The sequence below is a fragment of the Acipenser ruthenus genome, chromosome 15 (assembly GCF_902713425.1).
Source record: "Acipenser ruthenus chromosome 15, fAciRut3.2 maternal haplotype, whole genome shotgun sequence".
NCBI classification, from domain to species: Eukaryota; Metazoa; Chordata; class Actinopteri; order Acipenseriformes; family Acipenseridae; genus Acipenser; species Acipenser ruthenus.
In genome coordinates this window covers 10,989,193-11,008,420 of record NC_081203.1, presented here as the reverse complement: position 1 = coordinate 11,008,420, position 19,228 = coordinate 10,989,193, and the positions used below count along the sequence as shown (strand labels likewise).

The window sequence follows — 19,228 nt, the reverse complement described above, 5'->3', positions numbered from 1 at the left end:
CAAACTGACAGTTGGGCGCCATCTGTTGCTAGTAAGGTTTGAAAGGAATGACTCGCAGTTCTGTGCCTCTCTGTTTAAATTCTGTTCAGCGAGCTCAGGCAGATCTAAAACAATGTGTCTGTATTGGAGAGGAGAAGGACAGGCGTTCCCTCCCTCCCTGCCCTGCCTCCCCTGCCTCACAGCCCCACTGTGTCTGTATTGGAGAGGAGAAGCACAGGCGTTCCCTCCCTGCCCTGCCTCACAGCCCCACTGTGTCTGTATTGGAGAAGCACAGGTGTACCCTCCCTGCCCTGCCTCACAGCCCCACTCTGTCTGTATTGGAGAAGCACAGGCGTTCCCTCCCTGCCCTGCCTCACAGCCCCACTGTGTCTGTATTGGAGAAGCACAGGTGTACCCTCCCTGCCCTGCCTCACAGCCCCACTGTGTCTGTATTGGAGAAGCACAGGCGTTCCCTCCCTGCCCTGCCCTGCCTCACAGCCCCACTGTGTCTGTATTGGAGAAGCACAGGCGTTCCCTCCCTGCCCTGCCCTGCCTCACAGCCCCACTGTGTCTCTTTGTTGCAGGGGAATTCCACGGCCTGGAACTGGGAGCAGTGCTGGGAATTGCCTTTGCATCCTTCCTCATCGGAGCCTGCCTGACAGGGGCTCTGTGGTTCATCCACACACACACTGGTATGTACAACCAGGGAGAAACTCCCGGGGGGGGGCCCAGTAAGGGGCAAAGAAAGCAATGGAATCGAAGCAGTAACTCAGTAATAAAGTGATCAAATGCATATATATATATATATATATATATATATATATATATATATATATTTATTTAGTTTAGTTTAGGTCATCATTTTAACTTCTGCATGAATTTCTTCACTTGTGATTGAAAACGGAACAGTGTTCAAAAAACTTAAAAACTCTTTATTTCACCTTGGGTAACAGCATAAACACTTTGTTAAATGGTAAAGCAGCAGATTTCATACTGACATGCTTTTTTCTTGTTGCTGTTGCCTCTTGATTGCCCAGGTTCTACAGTGAAGCGGCAGCCGGTTCCTGCCATAACCCCTGTGTCTGAGAACAGCAGTGCAAACCACAGTATCGGGAGCACCCAGAGCACCCCCTGCTCCAGCAGCAGCATGGCATAGGGAGCCCATCCTCTCCCCTGCCCGACACAGGGAGCCCATCCTCTCCCCTGCCTGGCATAGGGAGCCCATCCTCTCCCATGCCTGGCATAGGGAGCCCATCCTCTCCCCTGCCTGGCATAGGGAGCCCATCCTCTCCCATGCCTGGCATAGGGAGCCCATCCTCTCCCCCTGCCTCCTGGACACCCGCACACCGCCGCAAACCAGGGGGCAGAGGGACCTTCCACGTGCCCTGCTGGACGCAAGACCTTGTTCAATGGAGCCAATATAGGAAACACAAAGCCCGTCTCAGAAGCCAGCAAATACAACTTTAAAACCAGCTAAAAAAGTTAAACTAATTATAAATGCCTTTCCTCCTGGAGGGGAATGATAAAAACAACAGCCTTCTGAAACAGCAACAGCCTTATTGAACTGCCTAGCAGCCAACAGATGCAACCTTGTTACCCAGCAACAGACCGCAGAAGAACTAGACGTGTACACATTCATATACTATGCTCATAAAAAACAGCCTCGATCCTACTGAGTCTTTTAAAATAAAGGACGTAATCATAAATACAGGCAGGTTTAGTAGCTATACCAGAACACTTGAAAATCCCAGGGAAATGAACGTGGCTCATTTGATCAACCTTCACACAGCTTGAAGCTCCACATTGAGCTCACCAGTTTAGAAGGATCCCTTTGAATATAATGGGAGTCAGGAGCAAGGCTATCCAGTGTGATATTGTAATTCTCCCACTAAGTGTCAGCAGGTAAGGCAGGTCAGGCGTGGCTTTTAGCTTGACCCTTACAATCTGGGGGGAAGGGGTAATGCAGCAGCAGTAACTTAAAAGAGATTTTTGATATCATTTAAATGTTTCTATGTTTTCATTTCTCACCAGTGTAATATCCCACTATGTGTATTCTGCATGGTATTCCTTTGTTGCTTAGATATTTTTTTGTCATTGCTTCTGAAAAGACTCCTCAAGGTTGATTGCCGGTAGTTAAGGTGGGTATTAACTATTAGTCCATATTAGTCCTGTGCTGTGGACTGAACCCTGTGCAACACTGACATGCTTCCCCAGCTCACTTGCCTGCAATCGGAAGCATTGTTTTGCTGATAAGCCTGGTAAATAATACTCTCAGCAGAAACAACAGAGAATTGTACAGAACACACATTCTAGGATATGAAATATTAGAGAAATGTAGATTATATGAAGTATCCCTTCAGGGCCCAGCTGAATCTATAGCTGTGTTTCCACTGCCCAGAAATCCTCTCTCGTTGAGCACTGTGCCTGTGACTGGCCCCCCTTTCCTTCATAAGGAGGTTCATTCAGGGCTAAGGACTGTAGCAAAAGCTGGAGCGTGAGCGGGATCTGGGCACTGAAACATAGATTTCAAGTGCTGAGAGAGAGACAAGGGCAGCATGTATGTGCCTCTTCAAACAAACACTGTCATGCTGTGCACAGTCCTGCTCACTGCTGCACTACAGTATTTCTTCAGAGGCAGACCAGTACAAAAAAAAAAAAGATTGAATATGGCTGCCACGTTATTCTTAAATTAGGCCTTGACTAAGTACTGTACATATTGTTCAAAAACTACCTAACAGTTATTCTTTATGCTAAATAATGTAGCTATGTTTTGTGATGTTTTTTTTTTTTATTATTTGTTTAATGTTGTGATGGGTTAACTTTTAAAAAATGTTATGAAACTAAAGGGAAATAATGCCATTTATTGCAGTTACATGAACTCACCTTCTGGGGGCACTACTGATTATTATCCAGTAGCAGTAACTTATTTGTTATAATGTGTTTATTTTCGCAAAACCAACTTTGAGTTAGTGCAATATGTAATTTCATGCTCTCAGAAGAAAGGCAGCTTTGTGTTCTCTATGCAGTGGCATTTCCAGTGACCGTTCATGTTGAATGTTATTCTGTCCTGTCCCATTGTAATATATCTGCAGTGTGGCTGTGTTTGTGGTGTTGTGCCTAATCTCACACTGACCAACTCAAAGTCCCCATGCATCAAACGGAGAAGAATTGCAATGTGGTATACTGTACACCAGTGCCATTGCCATCATGAAAAGGACAGCCCTACATCCAGTGTTACAGTATACAGTGAAATGCAACACACTTCCATGTGGATAGAAGCCTCCATATATGCCCAGATTCAGATTCTTGTTAATAATGGCAGGTGCACATTTAAATTAAATTCACCCATCAGTGATTGGTTTGCTTAATTGTACCAGGGCAATTCTGAAATTATTTTAAAAATGTATTTCAGAAAATGCTGCAGAACATTATTTGCACATAATATATAATCGGTGGCCCCCTGTAATTTTTTGATGTGTTAAAACAAAGTGAACTAGAAAGCTGGACCAACACCCAAGCTCACTGTCCATTACTCTCCCCTGCAAAACAGCCAGTCACAAAACATGTGCACGTTGCCTGAGCAGATCGCTCAAAAGTAGAACCTGCAAACCGTAAAACACACAGAACAACTTTCTTCTCACGCAGCTATGGACCCAGCTGCACAGAGAAGGTAAAATGCATCTACTCATTCAAATCACTGTGGTGTCAAAACCATGGCACCCTTACAGCTCCACACACCCACAACACTGGGCCAAGACTCCTGAGATCCCACCCCCCAATGAGCTCTGAAGACACTCCTCCAGTTTGGATGCCAGTGTATTTCAGATAAAGGGGGTTGTGCTGTACTTCAATACTGTAGCCTGTGTCACTCTTGCATGTTTCAGAAAGTGCTTTGTTTTTTTCCCCCATCTTGAGTGAAGCCTCATAAGTTGGCCCAGTTAAAATGTATGTATATTGTTAAGCTGTCTTAAATATATTGTAATTGTATACTGACATTCTTAAAGAAACATAACAATAAAAATGACTGGTGAGATTGTTTTCAGGCTCTCCTGTATCATTTAATAGAACAAAAATCGAAACAACGAAAAAGGTTTAATCATTGGTTTCTACAAAACAACAATACTGAGTCTAGATGCATGATGCAAAACATGTGCCAGAAAACTCCCCCACAAGTGTTGCCTGAAATCGAAGTCTAACGTCCGAGTATTAGCTAGGCAAGGTAGTAAAAGACTAGCACTCATCAGGGTCTCAACTGGTTTATGAGATATTTGGAAGTATATTTTATTACAGGTGGATATTTAGTGAAAGTGCATCTCCCCAACTTCATCATATTTGAACCTTTTAGTAAATTGTATTCTGTAGTTAGTTCAGTTGTTCAGAGGGAGTTTAATGCATAGTGTAAACAGGACACCATAGGGAAAAGAATGACAGTTCTCATTGCAGTTTTATTATTTATTTCATTTAGGTCACAAATTACAGTATTGATCAAATGAATGACTTAATGCAGTAGTTTCAGCTCTAGAATCCTAACATTAGTGAACACCTGAACACCCTTATCAGCTCTAGCGCTGTCCTATGGCACAGCAATGAAAGTTCAAAACAATGGGCCAGTTAAGACTCAATTCTGCCCACCCAGGGGTGAACGCAGTGTGGTCTATTCCATTCAAAATGATGGCAGGTCTAAACCCCAGTGCTATATCGATCATTGTATCATTGTAACGGAGCCCTTTGTGTTTCACAGGCACTGACTGTTAAAGGTAACCTTTGTACAGCGGCAGATCCCCGTTTTAAGGCTTGTAAAACTAAGACGGACGTGCGTTATTCAGATCCACCTCTTGAGTTCCATTGGCACAGCAAAATGGGAGTGAAGAGGACTTCAAACCCATGTTATAAATATATTTCAATAGTTTTAGTTATTGTCATTATCAAACCAGATACACATTTCCAAACAATTCATCTTGAATTACCCAAATTCGAGTTTCATGTTCTTTGGCATAAAAATGAGTGCACTCCAATTTCATGTTCTCAAACAGGGCATTCCTTACCTGAAACTGTAACCAGACAAAGGGAATAATGGCAGCCTGCACTGCCACACACAGAGCTAGGAATAGTGCAGAATCTGTGCTGAAAATAATCATTTTAAAAACGTGTGGTAAAAATGGTGACAGCACAGAAATGGCCTTCGATCTTGGACCTGGTAGTGTGCAGGGAAAGCTGATTCCAGCCCCATTTACACAGCATTATAGATTGGGTGGGCTTGACTTAACACAAGTACAGATTTTTAAAACTAGAAGCAAAACAAAAAAGTAAAGATTTTTTTACAAAAATGCTGACCTAATCTGCAATGCAGAAAACTCCTGCCAAACCAGTCCAATCTATAGAGTTAATAGAAATAAATTAATTTAATAACTGGAAGCTGCCTTTAAGTCTGCAGTGGGACTGGCCTGTGGTCTGCTGCATCAGTATAAAGAAGCTTCATTTCTTTTATCACAGACTCTTGGCACAGAAAAGTGTGAAAAATAAATATAGTATAATAATTCGTACCTTAGATATTACAGTCAGTAAGATGCCATCCTTGCTGCCGTGTTACATGAAGAAGCCAAGTGAAGGCTAAGGAGTCTAAACCAGGATCTCATAGCTCCCCTACAACTCAGATACCTGACCTCTTTCACAAGGGTCTCATAGCTCCCCTACAACTCAGATACCTGACCTCTTTCACAAGGATCTCATAGCTCCCCTACAACTCAGATACCTGACCTCTTTCACAAGGATCTCATAGCTCCTCTACAACTCAGATACCTGACCTCTTTCACAAGGGTCTCATAGCTCCCCTACAACTCAGATACCTGACCTCTTTCACAAGGATCTCATAGCTCCCCTACAACTCAGATACCTGACCTCTTTCACAAGGATCTCATAGCTCCTCTACAACTCAGATACCTGACCTCTTTCACAAGGGTCTCATAGCTCCCCTACAACTCAGATACCTGACCTCTTTCACAAGGATCTCATAGCTCCCCTACAACTCAGATACCCAAAGAACTTTCCATTGTTTTTGTTGAAGTTGCTCCATACGGTTTCAGAAATAGGTTCAATCTTCCATAGGTGCTTCTTATAAAATGCTACCAGTGCACAACAAACACCTACAATGTAAAACAGAAAAAAAGAGTGTCCTTCCCCTTTCACATTTTCATTTAGCTTCCCATAGGTAATACAGAGCTAACCTATGGCAGTCAGTATCAGATAAAAGGACAGCGGTATTTGGATCATGAACTGTTTTCTTACAGATCCCACTGCAGTAGAGCTGCTGTTCTGAGAAACATCACAAGAGCTCTGATATCACCTTCTGATTCCCTTTCAGCAGTACAACTATGAAGTTGGTCTTAAATCTTTTAAACAATGGTCTATTAGGTGCAGACCTCTAACTTTGCATTAATACTCAGTATTCCCACCAACCCTCAGCTACACCATTAATCAAGTTGATTGAAAGTGTAGTCAACTTAACAAGTAGCACTCCCAAAGACATGGACCAAACAGACAGAAACATGTCTTGGGGCAGTTTGTAATACCCATTTAACTTTCTAAATCCAGTTCTGTATTAAAGACATAACAGCTAGCTGGAAATGGAGGCTATCCAGTATGAAGAGTCACAGCTCTCTGTTTCCAAGGTGTAGTGGATTCACACACAGCTAGTCTGGGAAAAGCTTCAAACAAGGGCGTTTCTTCCAGAGAGATCAACATAGAGAGTCTCAGTTCCCCTGTTCAAAATCATTGCAACTGTAGCTTAAAATAAACCTAGGAATAACAAGAGGGGCCAGTGATAGCAATCGGTATAGAAACCCTAGACAGTATTGATGCATCTTGATGGCAATCAGTATAGAAACCCTAGACAGTGTTACAGTATTGATGCACCTTGATGGCAATCAGTATTTATATCCCACACGGTATAAGTGCATCTTGGCAAAAATACACACTTTCAGACAGTTTGACGGTTCTCAAATGTGCATTACATTAATCTCCACAGTCTCTCCCTGTGACAGCAGGGTTTCATTTGAAATGCTCTCTTATAAGCCAGCTGCTGCTCTAGAATTCTTCTATTTCTTAAAGAATACCTGTTTGCTATGTTTAGAAAGTGAACACAAGGAGCACTCCTGTTATACGTTTAGGCAGTGGCACAAACGATACAGTCAAATACACTTAGATGGGTTTACAGGTATTACAAGGATATTGTATGGCCCAGGGTGCCACCTGGTGGCTGCATATCATAACTGAATTATTTCTTTTGTGAAATCTGAATGTTGTGCCCATGTCTTATGGGTATCAGAAGTAAAGGCAGGGTGGAAGGGAAACCTGTTTCCATAAAGATTCTGTACACTGCTTGTCATGCTGTACCTATGCACTACCCTTCAATACATACTTCAACTGCCAGTGGCCGAATGCTTGCTGAAAGTAAGATTACATTTCAAATAAAAGAAGAAGAGATTAGTTAATAACTGCAGAAAGAGTAATCACTGCCCACTGTATTTCATGACTCATTTACACACAGCTAGCTGGAAATGGGGGCTATCCAGTATGAAGAGTCAGAGTTCTTTACACCCAAGAGCTCAACAGCAGCTGTCAGCATCCCTGGAGGACGAAGGCCAGCCCTGCAGTTCAGCTCACGGGGCCTGGCCAGTAGCTCAGTGAAACAGTCCCTGACGATTTTTCCTCCTTATCCAGTGAGAGCGTGAAGGCCAATGCAACACTCCCTCTATTCTGAATCTATGAATTGTTACATGGAAATAAATTGGAAACCTACACACTTTTCTGATTAACACAGGCTTCGTAGTTTTACATAAAAAAACAAAAACACAAATACAAGTACGGTTTGAAATGACGAAGGCACCCAGTCCAGGCAGAGCGAGCCTTTGGCAGGGTCACAGAGATAGGGAATGCACTGCTGTTTAGTGGGGGACAATAAACAGAACCCACCTTCACAGTGTACCCCATACCTCACTAAATGCACAGTGGTATCTTCTATATAAACATCCAGATTAACAACTTTGGGCTCAGGTTTTGTTTACAGTTGAACTCATAGAAAGACGTGGAATAAGTTCTGTGTGAACTCTTTGGAGCTGTAGACCAAACCCCTGCAGTCTGCACTGCTGACAGGGAGATTGCTGCCAGTATCCAGGCTGCTCACTGCAGTAGCATCAGAAGGATACCTGGAAACAGTGTTGCAGCGGAGAGGGGCTGGATGAGAACAGGGGGGGGTTAAGACAAGGAGGGGTCCAGGTGCTTCAAGACCCCCCCTACCAGGTGCAGACTGCCTGTCACCAGCACCTGCACAGCCCCCGCCTCTCTCAGAGCTCTGGCTGCAGAGCCGGCCCTGGGTTTGCTATCGCAGGGCAGCTGGGGGTCCCGTCCTTGTGTGATCCACTGCAGAGCGCTGAGGATACAGGGGAATACCAGGGGCTTGGCCCCCCACCGTCGCATCCCCACCTCCACCAAGGGCAACCCGCCCGGCAGCAGCAGCTCCTCCCCCGGCCCCGCCCCCTGCTCAGTCAGACGCCACCAGCTTTTCTGGTTGTCCAGGCAACGCGTCAGTATGTTCTCCACGGTTACGTTGAAGTTCTGCTGGTCTGCTGAGTAGAGAATAGAATTAAAACACCTCATCATGTGGGAATCTTTGTAAGCCATCAGAAATGCAAACGAGAAGACCTCCAATTTATTGTTATTTTTGACATGGTCCTATGTCGGACGCAAAAAACAGGTCTCTAGTTGTTTTTTCTCCAGAAAAAGCCAAGAAAACCATTCAATGGCCGAGTGAGACCGATAGGAGCCGAGAGAAGCCGGGGGAAAAAAAAAGGGCGTATCTCATGAATACTGATAGACCCGACACCACATAGATAACACAGACATAAACAAACAAGATAGCTGCTTCCGCATCCAGCGCTCAAAGAATATCACAGACATTTAACCCTTTGCGGTCCATTGTCGGACTGGGTCCGACATTGCAATTATTCCTCACAGGTCCTTTGTCGGACTGGGTCCGACATCATTATAGCAACGCAATAAACGGGTGTCTAGTCATTTTTTCTCCGGAAAAAGCCGAGAAAACCATTCAATTGCCGAGTGGGAGCGACAGGAGCAGAGAAAAGTCGGGGAAAAAAAAAAAAAAGGCGTATCTCATGAATAGTCATACATGGTATCAGGTATCAGATAACGGGGCGGTCGTAAGTAAACAAGTTGGCTGACTGAATCAGCGCACAGAAAACACGGACATTTGCAGAGCTTTTTTGAGATGTTATAGTAATAAAATAATGACTTGGATCTTATTATTGAGGAGTTTGGTGATAAAACGAGTGATCCGGAGATGATCGATCGGTATGTACGACTATTATTATTATTATTTATTTCTTACATAGGTGAACGCTATAGCAAAGAAAAGGGTGGGGCGGGGCTGGAGATGCCTAGTGAGTGCTTTGTTGTTATACAGGGCCATTTAAACCTGTTTGACTGTGAAAAAAAATACTTTTAAACAGCGCGTCTAAAATTAACTGCGCGTGTGAAAATTAATTAGACCTGGCGTGCCTGACGCGCAATTAATAAATGGACCGCAAAGGGTTAAAGAGCTTTTTTTTAGATGTTATAGTAATAAAATAACGACTTGGATGGCATTATTGAGGAGTTTGGTGATAAAACGAGTGATCAAAAGATGATTTATCGGTATGTACTATTATTAAGAGATATTTGAAAAATATAGCGAACTGGGCTGGAGATGCAGTACTGAGTGTCCTGTTGATATGCAGTGACTTTTAAACCTGTTTTACTGTGAAAAAAAACACTTTAAAACAGCGCATCTAAAATAAACTGCGCGTGTGAAAATAAATTGGACCTGACGCGCCTGAGACACGATGAATAAATGGACCGCTAAGGGTTAACAATTCTGAAGTTTACGGTCTAAACGTTTTAAACTATCCCTAGTATCAATACTATGAAATCACCTATTTGTGTGAAGGTACAAAGGTATTCAAACCTCACGATTGGTTCTGCAGTACTTTAAGAAAGGTGAACACAGACCTATTTCTGATGTCTGCCATGTCCTACTCCCATTGCAGAGAGATGTTAATAAAAGCGGTATGGAAATGGATTTTAAAGTGATAATGCACAATATTTTACTGGTTTGTCAAAAATTGCCCAGTGCTAATACTGCATCCTTTCTTCATCGCCAGCAAACCCTCTTACCTGCTTGTTGTTTTTAAACTGCAGGACAGGACCCAGCTGTAACACACTCTATAGGCTGTCCAGCTGGCAAATTGCTGCAAATTCTCTTCCTGTACAATGAATGAAATCAACCATCTCCTGATATTTGTCGTTGGAGCTCACCTGCGTTGCTAGAGGAGACAGTCTCAGGGATGTTGGGGCAGAAGACAGCGAAGTCAAACTGGCAAGGCTGGTGGAGGGGGAGAGGGAGAGAGAGACAGAGAGAGAGAGAGACAGAGAGAGAGAGAGAGAGAGAGAGATGAGCATAAGACACACGCGCCTCTTAAACCTTTCTATTATATTTCATTGAAGTTACCATTTATAATATACATGTCCCAAGAATCATGTTCAGTTTTACACTAAAATCAAATTTGCTGGTGTTGGTTTTCCACATTCTTCCACAGCACTCTACCTAATGGGAAAACACTCCCAGTTAACAGTCCAGTCCTCTGTAAGGACAGCAGCATCCCCCCCAATGCAAGCTACCACTTTCTCTCGTCCCTGTCATTCCCACCGAGCCTGTAGGGGTCTCCCTCTTCCTCTCCTGCCTGTCAGTTGTGGGCTCAGTCATGAGTCTGTGTGTGGACCTCCCTGAAACCCAGCCAGGGTTCATAGAGTTTACAAAGGCATAGGGCCCGAGCTCCAGCAATATTCTGGAGAGCAGGCCCAGAACCACCAACGTTTGCACGGATATACAAGACTTCTACATATCTTTTAATGGGAACAATATCTTTATACACAAAATGTTTTTAAAATACGTGAGAAACGGCGTACCTATCGAATAACATTTCTGATTAGTTTAACAGGGAAATTAGTGTTATTATTTCTCTTGTTAAAAGTGAAAGTTGGGAGCTCGAGTCATTCACACAAGCCTTTCATGTCTCAGACCAGCGGCTCTCGCACAAGGTGACGAAACTAGAAAGGGGCAGGTTGTCAGGGGCTACTTTATTTTGTCTTTTCCAGATTCAATATTATGTTGGTGTATTTTATTTTTGTTTATTATGTTTGTGGATTTCATTTTTGTGTTCAATATTATGTATGAGCCAAGAAAGACTGACTCACTTGGCAGTTCAAAACAATCTTACTGATGAAACAGAAACAATCGCCGATCTTAACGGCTTCATTTTGAGAACTGAACAGCATCGAGATGTTTTTGCTCTTCACTAAGCAGTAAGTCGTCTATGCCAGTGTTTCCCAAACTGTGTCGCAAAAGTGTCTTACCGTCCATTGAACTGGTTTGTTTTGTTGTTCAAACCCATCTCTAATGACTCCGTACACTAACGCTAATTGGCTGCATTTTCACACACATTACGACATCCTGTTATCAGCGAAGTGGTTTTAGCAGACAACAGTAATGAGTGTGAAAATGCATCCAATTAGCGTTAGTGGGCACGGTGTCATTAGCAATGGGTTTCCCATTCTGTTATATATATATATATATATATATATATATTTTTTTTTTTTTAACTGTTAATGTTTGCATGCATGATTGAAAACTAAGCAGTCTTGGCACATGGACTGTTACATCCGTGTAACAGCTGTATTGATTCAGCATATGTAAGTTATTAAAAGTTAAATGGACGTAACATTGGTTTGAGTTCCATATGAATGTTTTAAACAGTCGGTAAGAGGTCCCGGGTCACTCACCACTAGGAGTTTAAGCAGCGCTGCAGAGTCTCGCTCCCCCGTAGCGTTAAACAGCAACACACGCACCACTGGCCCCCTGTGGAGAGAGCAGCACTCACATCTATCAAAAACACTCATACCAGAGGGGCTGTGTGGCTCTGTCACAGAACAGCCTTTCACCACTAAACAAGTTAACACACGCACCACAGTCCTCCTGTGCAGAGAGCAGCACTCACATCTATCAAAAACACTCTCATACCAGAAGAGTTGTGTGGCTCTGTCACAGAAGAGAACAGTGTTGGCACAGAGCAGACTGAACTGAGGCCTTTAGATTCAGTGTTTAATACAAGTATCTGAACCAAGGTTAGGCCTGAACAGACAAAGAGCAACCCAATAGAGTGCTGTGCTTGCTGCTTTGTGAAGCTGGAGATCAATGCTGTGCTCACTCCCACTGAGCTCACTCCAGGGAGAATACTAAAAGGATGCTTTACTACAAGTAAGGTAGTCCAAGATCAGTGCTCACCTGGGTCTGCGAGACGAGCTGCGAGAGCTGAAATCCATTTATTATTGTATTATTTTATTACTTTCCATTTTGATATACTAATGCAGAGTGGTTCTTTTGAAGGTACTCACAGATTTAATGCATTGTTTTATTTGACAGGGCAGTGGTTCAGTGGCATTGCAAGGATTTTTCCGCTACAACCAGCTTTAAAACCAAAAATATCTACATTTACACCACAATCCATGCCAATGCTGAGAAATAAAACTTTATCAAACTATTTCTACGCTCCAAAATGCCACTGGAGTTGCAAATGGCAGAGAAAATTCTTTATTTTCAGGATTGCTAGATCTACAGTAAGAAGCATGTTGCTTGGATGCCCAGAAGCTGTATATCAACACAGAGCTGTGTTCAATGCTCTTACTCTGCAGTCCTCTCCTGCTCTGCCGCAGCCTCTCTGAACCAGCGCACACAGGCCAGCATGCTGCGGGTGGTGTGAGCCCCGTCCACGAAGTAGGAGATTGGGCCGTTCCTTATGGTCTGACTCCGGCCATGCCACTTGGTGTCACGCAGCCCTGGCACCAGAGAGAGAGGGAGAGGGAGAGGGAGAGGGAGGGGTTACCCACTCAGCTCTGTGGTAACCATTATCAGAGCACCGCTCAGAACCACACAGATCCAGTGAGTTTACAAACTCAATTCCAGAACAGCATCCAACATATGATTTCAAAAGAAAGGTAAAAACCAGCTCATGGCGCTACAGCAGACCCTACCAGCCAGGCACCTAGTGAGCTCAGGCGGACACCAGCAGGGCTGGCTTTGTCCTCCAAAGGCCGGTAGCTCTCTGACATCTGCAATAAAGCTTCAATAAAATGAGGTTTGAGAATGCAGTGTTCTTTAGAAAATAAACACCTGAAGACAGCACTGAAACGAGCAGAGGTACGATGGTAACTCAAAGAGGACAGTCATGTTTAAAAACCTGGCGCTCTGGACTGCACTGTGCTTACCTGTCACCATGGCTGGGGCTCTGGACTGCACTGTGCTTACCTGTCACCATGGCTGGGGCTCTGGACTGCACTGTGCTTACCTGTCATCATGGCTGGGGCTCTGGACTGCACTGTGCTTACCTGTCACCATGGCTGGGCTGGGCTGGAAGGCTGGAGCCAGGGCAGGCCAGTGGCTCGAGAGCAGCTCCGTCTTCGGGAGGGACAGGAAAGCTTCTTTAGAAAGAAAAGCAACAGAAAAGCCATTAGTTCTGCACTGAACCAGGGTTTATACATTTCATAATGAGAGAATACTCAGGGATTTCTGAGCCTGCCACTATACATTGCTGTGGGAAGTGTGTATTTAAATAGAAAGAGAGAGCTGTTTAAAGGATGTCCTGTCCAGTGGTGTGTGTGAAGATGCTGCATGCTGATATTCATCATAATGCTGTACGCTGCTGTCTGGTACATGGTGGGAGTCCTAGTGTTAAACTATATTATCCAAACGAATTGGGATCATGTGATGATCATAAAATCAGATTAGCACTGTAACATTTTTAACATGACACTCGTAATTATAATCCTTTTAACCCCTCACCAGATAGGAGGTGTGGTTTACAAAGAAGAGAAAAGAATCTTCTGACTTGTACCTCTGGTTACCAGGCGGCTGAGTGGATACAGGGGTGTTTGCAAAATACAGGTTTTACTTTATATCAAAACATCTACTAATAAACTCCAACCTTTGTGACGTTCAATCTGTAATCAACTGACGTTTATATGGAACAGTACACAGTTTAACCCTTTAAGGACCGGGATCATGTTAACACGATCATACTGAAGCACTTAGTTTTGATGACTTACAGGGCCACATGACTTACAAGCTTGAACCACAGATCAATGGATAGGGGAGGGACTGACGTTAACATCCTGCTAGTTTATTTTCTTCATGTGACGTCACTGAGGGGCATTTAGTGTCTAAATTTTACAGCAGCCAAAGCAGAAACAAAACATCACAGGAACTTGTTTAGAGCTAAATGTAAAAAAGGGAAACACTGTAAATCTGATGCATTTGACTTATAATTATATTAGAACATTTATTCTGTCTCATGTGCTTTAATATATGTTTTTACAACATGTATCAATATCTAGAAACAAGTGGATATAAGCGTATACTATTTCATGAACTAAATGTATCAGGTACACTTTTTTTTTCCTTATTACTGATGATAATTTAATAAATAACTTGTTTTATTTATAAATATTTACTATGAGAAAATAAAAAATCGAGAGTAGTGTCCACTATTGCTTATAAAGACCCTGTGAAAAAACGTGTATGATGTCATTGCAATCACTCAGGTGAAACAATGTCTTGCAATCTGCCCAAACATCAAAACTTTCAGGAAGTATTGTAAAGGTTCCTCGGGTCATAGAACAACGCCTTTTTATACATGTATCTCTAAGTAGAACACATAATAAAAAATACTTAACTTTAAAAAAGTTTAAAAAAAAAAAAAAAAAAAAGCAAAAGGTTTATATGGTTTCTGAAGTACTTTATAATATTCCCCAGTGTTCTGAAAAAAGGACACCATTTCCATGATGCTGCTGTAAAAGAGAGTTTTACTGATTTTTTTTTTTTGTTATAGGAAGAGAGTCAAATACAGCCAAAAAAAAATGCTGGTCCTGAAAGGGTTAATCTGCCTAATTGACGTCTGTATGGAACAGTACACACGTACTTAACTTTGTTTGCAAGGTCATTTGTTGAGATACAGGATTTCACTTCTCTGTATTTCTGTAAAGGATTGTTCCCTAGCTAATTTAATAATGAATATTTTATCATACAGTAGTATGCAAATGTATTACAACACCTGCATGAAATGTTTTATTTCTGGTCAGTAATTAATGACATAGAAACAATAGGCACGTGTGTGTAAAATGTTAGACCACTTTGTGCTTTACTTAGGCATCTTAAACAACTTCTAAAAAGTCTCATGCATTTTACCTTTTGTGGCTCTGTGTTAATTTTCTCTTACTATTTTTAATGAATTGCATGTGTGGACTATTAAAGTCATCAATTAAAATTAGACAATCACTAATTTGACTATTTTGACAATTTTCTAAGATTTTCAGTTCCAGTGGATTGATTTCATATGCACAACAAATCCAGACAACAGAAGCAATGGGGTGTTCCAATACATTTGCACACGACAGTATTTGTCTGAAAAGACCACATTCCCAAACCCTGAGATGCTGAGTAAGGCAGTTTTACCGTGGCGTCCCCAGCGCTGGAGCCAGCTGCGGCACAGCTGCAGTGCTAGCGTGGCATTGGATCTCTGGTGCCCTCCTGCCAGCCCCAGCTGCAGATGCTGCTTGTCAGACTCGTACTGCTCCAGGTCCGGGCACACCTGCAGGTGGCACTGCAGGACAAGAGCGCCGCTTGAATACACTGAGGAGCCATGTAAAACAGAGCTCCTCAAACTGTTTCTAACTGGGAGCCCTCTCAAGTGACTTAGGTCTGCAGCAACACCGCTAACACACTCCCTCAGCAATGGATTATTGAAATACAGCTGTATCTAGATTGTTAACATGAGGAAACACAACTAGAACAAAAGTACTGTGTCTGCTTAAAGATGTGGTTGTTTCCCTCAGTTTGAGAGCTTCTACTCTAAAACACTAACACACAGTGGTACTGACTTGTGCCTCCTTCAGTCCTCTCTAATGGTGGAATGAACTGGAAGGGACAGATTGGAACACGATCCAGGAGTGTACAGAGTTCAATCCTCGACTGAGACTCAATAAACAAACAAACACTTAACCCCTGAACGAAAATAAACCAACCGAAAAACAAACATGTGCAGGGCCTCAGCGCTGCCACTAGTTACAGGAGGGAGTCGGGGTGCAAACTTCGACAAAGGCTCCAAGCTGAAATCTATTACGGCTTCTCTGGAAGTGTGGCCCGACACATGTTTTCCAAACACTGTACAGTAATCCAGTGCGTATCCAGCTGCAGTGGGACCAGAGTAAGGGCGGATATGAAAACAGTCAAATGAATAAATCCTGTTTTAAATATCATTATACACAGCTGTAACAATTACTATATTCACACAATTGTTTTGAGATTCAGCTTTTATCAGGGGGCTCCCCTAAATCCTTTGTTTAGAAAGATAGAGGGTATTAATGCTTGTGACAGGGTAGCAGTCTTCCGTATGGGTGCGTGCATTCGCTGCTGAGAGACACGATGGAGATGGAGGATGAAGTTGATAGGCCCCACAGGTGAACAGGATTTATTTACATATCAACACACTAAACCGCTCACGTGACACTACCAGCAATGGCAGCGTACAGAGCACATACAACAAAGTGTACAAAAACTTTGGTAGGATCTACAATCTCTGAACTAATCTTCTCTGTTCATTAATAAACTAAAGTTGCTGAAGTTGTTGACAGTTAGGGATACGCGACAGATTACTGTATTGTTATATATTCCGAATCTCACCCCGATCTCTTGCGCTCGCTCTGCCAGCACCTTCATGGGGTTCTCCGGCTGCTTCACTGTGAAGGCTGGCACTCCAGGCTGGAGAGAGGGAGGGAGGGAGGCACAGAGGACCAGCATCAGTCACATGGTAGAGAAATGGAACTGACACAGCTGAACATGGAAAACCCATTCAGCACAGCACAATTAAACAGAAGGTGGAGCCCCTATCATGGGTAATATTCTAGGACACAGCATCCCTCGGAGTGTAATTGTTTGAAGTGTTTTACATAAGCAATAGCGATCCTGTTCCCAATCTGCAGTCTTCAAGGTTTTTTGACACCAAGCATTGAAAAAGACAAAGTGTCAAAGACAACTGACTTTTCGTTTTTAAATTACGGATGCTGTTTCAACTGCCCGCCCTGCACAGTCAGCTGCGATGCACTTTTTTGCAACCACAATCTTTCCAATATAATTCTTAATTTGAGTTTACAAACACATGTTTATATCCTTTTTATCACTCATAATTAACTTTACACCTCTAATCATATACAAAGACTGTGTAGCAGACATACAACAAAAGGATGTGTTTCTTCTTTTTTCTTAAAGTCAGTGCTTTACAGAGTATCCCCTGTTGGCAGGTCTGGTCTTGCCGCCCCCAGCCCCCCTCTGAGATGCGCTCAAGAAGCACACACCCCATATCCACTCGGAGGAAAGTGGATCGCAGGCATGCAGGCCATGGCGACATGCTGGACGCTAGAGGAGTTACAACTCATTTTACCAGACAGGCACTGGAAAGTCTGCAATATTTACTATAGGCTTGTCCTTGGCTTCTGTCTGCACAATAATAATATGTTACGAAAATATAATCCCTGACATATATTCTGTAATATACAAAAGCTGCATCTCCCTGTTGCAAATAACATTCAGTCAAGTGACTTCTGACAGCAGGTGCTCACTTGGAAGGTGCTTCCCCCTCACCTTGAAGATGCCCCCCTTCTGCCAGGCGATCTTCTCGATGGTGTCCCCGAGGATGCTGGTGTGGTCGACTCCCAGGGAGCTCACTCCGCACACCCATGGCTTCCTAACAAGAGAAAAGAGAGTAATCACCACCAGGGGGCAGCGCAGTGCACCTGCATACAGTTATGCTTTAAAACAGATGGGCCAAGAATAATGCATTTTCTTTTATTTAAAATAACTAAGTTTGGATGAAGCTAAAACTCTGAACCAAAACTCAATGGCATGAAGTTTGTCTGCTTGCCTTTCATAGTTTTACCTCAATACTAATTTGTTTGCATTGCTAACACTGATGCTGTCTCATGGTTACAGTGTTCTCAATGTGGGCCCCATCAGCTTGCATGTTTTCAATTCCTCCACATACGATAGCATTTGGGTTTTTCTTTCCCTGTACTTACTTGATGATGTTGGTGCAGTCATAAGCTCCTCCAATACCGACTTCTATCAGGGCTAAATCCACCTGCCCAGGAAAGAGCAAACACAGTCAGTGCATCTATGCACACTGGCCAGCTCCCCGCCTCATAGTCTGTACATTGCTAATACGTCTGGGAACCTCAACTGAAGAAAGTGCAAAGGTGAGGACAAAGTTAATGAAAAAAACAACTTGCAGGTAGGAACAGTTCTGTTACTGTTAATTGTAGTATTATACAATGATATGATACAATGGCAAGGACCGTCCCCCTATTCATTTCAATGTGCTACGTGCCCTCACATAGACCATAGCAATCTGTTTTTCTTTTGCATTTACCTCGTAGCCACTGGCACTCCAGGCATTGTGTCTTTGTGGGATATCAACACTTCTCAAGAGGTCGAAGGAACTTGGCTTCACCTCGTGTAACCCCACGCCACACACCCGGTCATGCTATATTGCTTAATTAACTCTTTCAAGCAGACACCTTAACTGGTCCCAGGCTTGAGTAACCCTTATAAAAGTGTATCATAGTGGAATAAAAGCACAGTGAACGCATAGTAAAACATAGGTAAGCATCGTAAAGCACAGAGAGGTATGGCAAAGCAATACAAAAATCATTGCAATCCATGATGGTAAATGCAGTGTAACCATGGGGAAAGCATGAGGAAACCGCAAACAGATCATGCGGGAGCACCAGAATATATTTTTTATTCAATTAGTTATTGTAGAGTTGATGTTTTGCAAAGGTACTACACTATGTGTGCAAATGTATATTGACAGATCAAAATATGTTTTACTTTATGAGTTGAAAGAGCGGCAGTAGACTCTGCATTTCAATACCAGTTACTCATACATCTCAAAAAGGGGGGTTTAAAGCTGTACTTAACAAGGTAACTCTCAGTTAAAAACAACACCACCACAAATATTGTTTGCATGACATAGCTTCATTAATTGCGAAGACATCTCAACCATTTACTGATGGGGATTTTGTGAAAGGCTGT

The 19,228-nt window shown here is 42.9% G+C and overlaps 2 protein-coding genes across 3 annotated transcripts in view; one reads left to right on the top strand and one right to left on the bottom strand.

Moving 5' to 3' along the window:
- LOC117422351 (endoglin) overlaps positions 1 to 4,017 on the top strand; it is a 46,709-nt gene extending 42,692 nt beyond the window's left edge. The window contains exons 12-13 of the mRNA XM_058987172.1: positions 564 to 671; positions 1,017 to 4,017. Coding sequence (XP_058843155.1) covers positions 564 to 671; positions 1,017 to 1,135 — 227 coding nt within the window. The 3' untranslated portion in view covers positions 1,136 to 4,017. The remainder of the gene's footprint in view (positions 1 to 563; positions 672 to 1,016) is intronic.
- A 399-nt stretch (positions 4,018 to 4,416) lies between these two features.
- LOC131697542 (folylpolyglutamate synthase, mitochondrial-like) overlaps positions 4,417 to 19,228 on the bottom strand; it is a 30,757-nt gene continuing 15,945 nt past the window's right edge. The window contains exons 7-15 of one of the 2 annotated variants that reach the window (XM_058987170.1): positions 18,214 to 18,275; positions 17,780 to 17,882; positions 16,823 to 16,900; positions 15,596 to 15,743; positions 13,474 to 13,566; positions 12,774 to 12,924; positions 11,872 to 11,947; positions 10,348 to 10,414; positions 4,417 to 8,603 (exon numbers count right to left, since the gene is read on the bottom strand). In XM_058987170.1, the coding sequence (XP_058843153.1) occupies positions 8,233 to 8,603; positions 10,348 to 10,414; positions 11,872 to 11,947; positions 12,774 to 12,924; positions 13,474 to 13,566; positions 15,596 to 15,743; positions 16,823 to 16,900; positions 17,780 to 17,882; positions 18,214 to 18,275 (1,149 nt within the window). In that variant the 3' untranslated portion in view covers positions 4,417 to 8,232. The remainder of the gene's footprint in view (positions 8,604 to 10,347; positions 10,415 to 11,871; positions 11,948 to 12,773; positions 12,925 to 13,473; positions 13,567 to 15,595; positions 15,744 to 16,822; positions 16,901 to 17,779; positions 17,883 to 18,213; positions 18,276 to 19,228) is intronic. The other variant, XM_058987171.1, reaches the window with a different exon arrangement.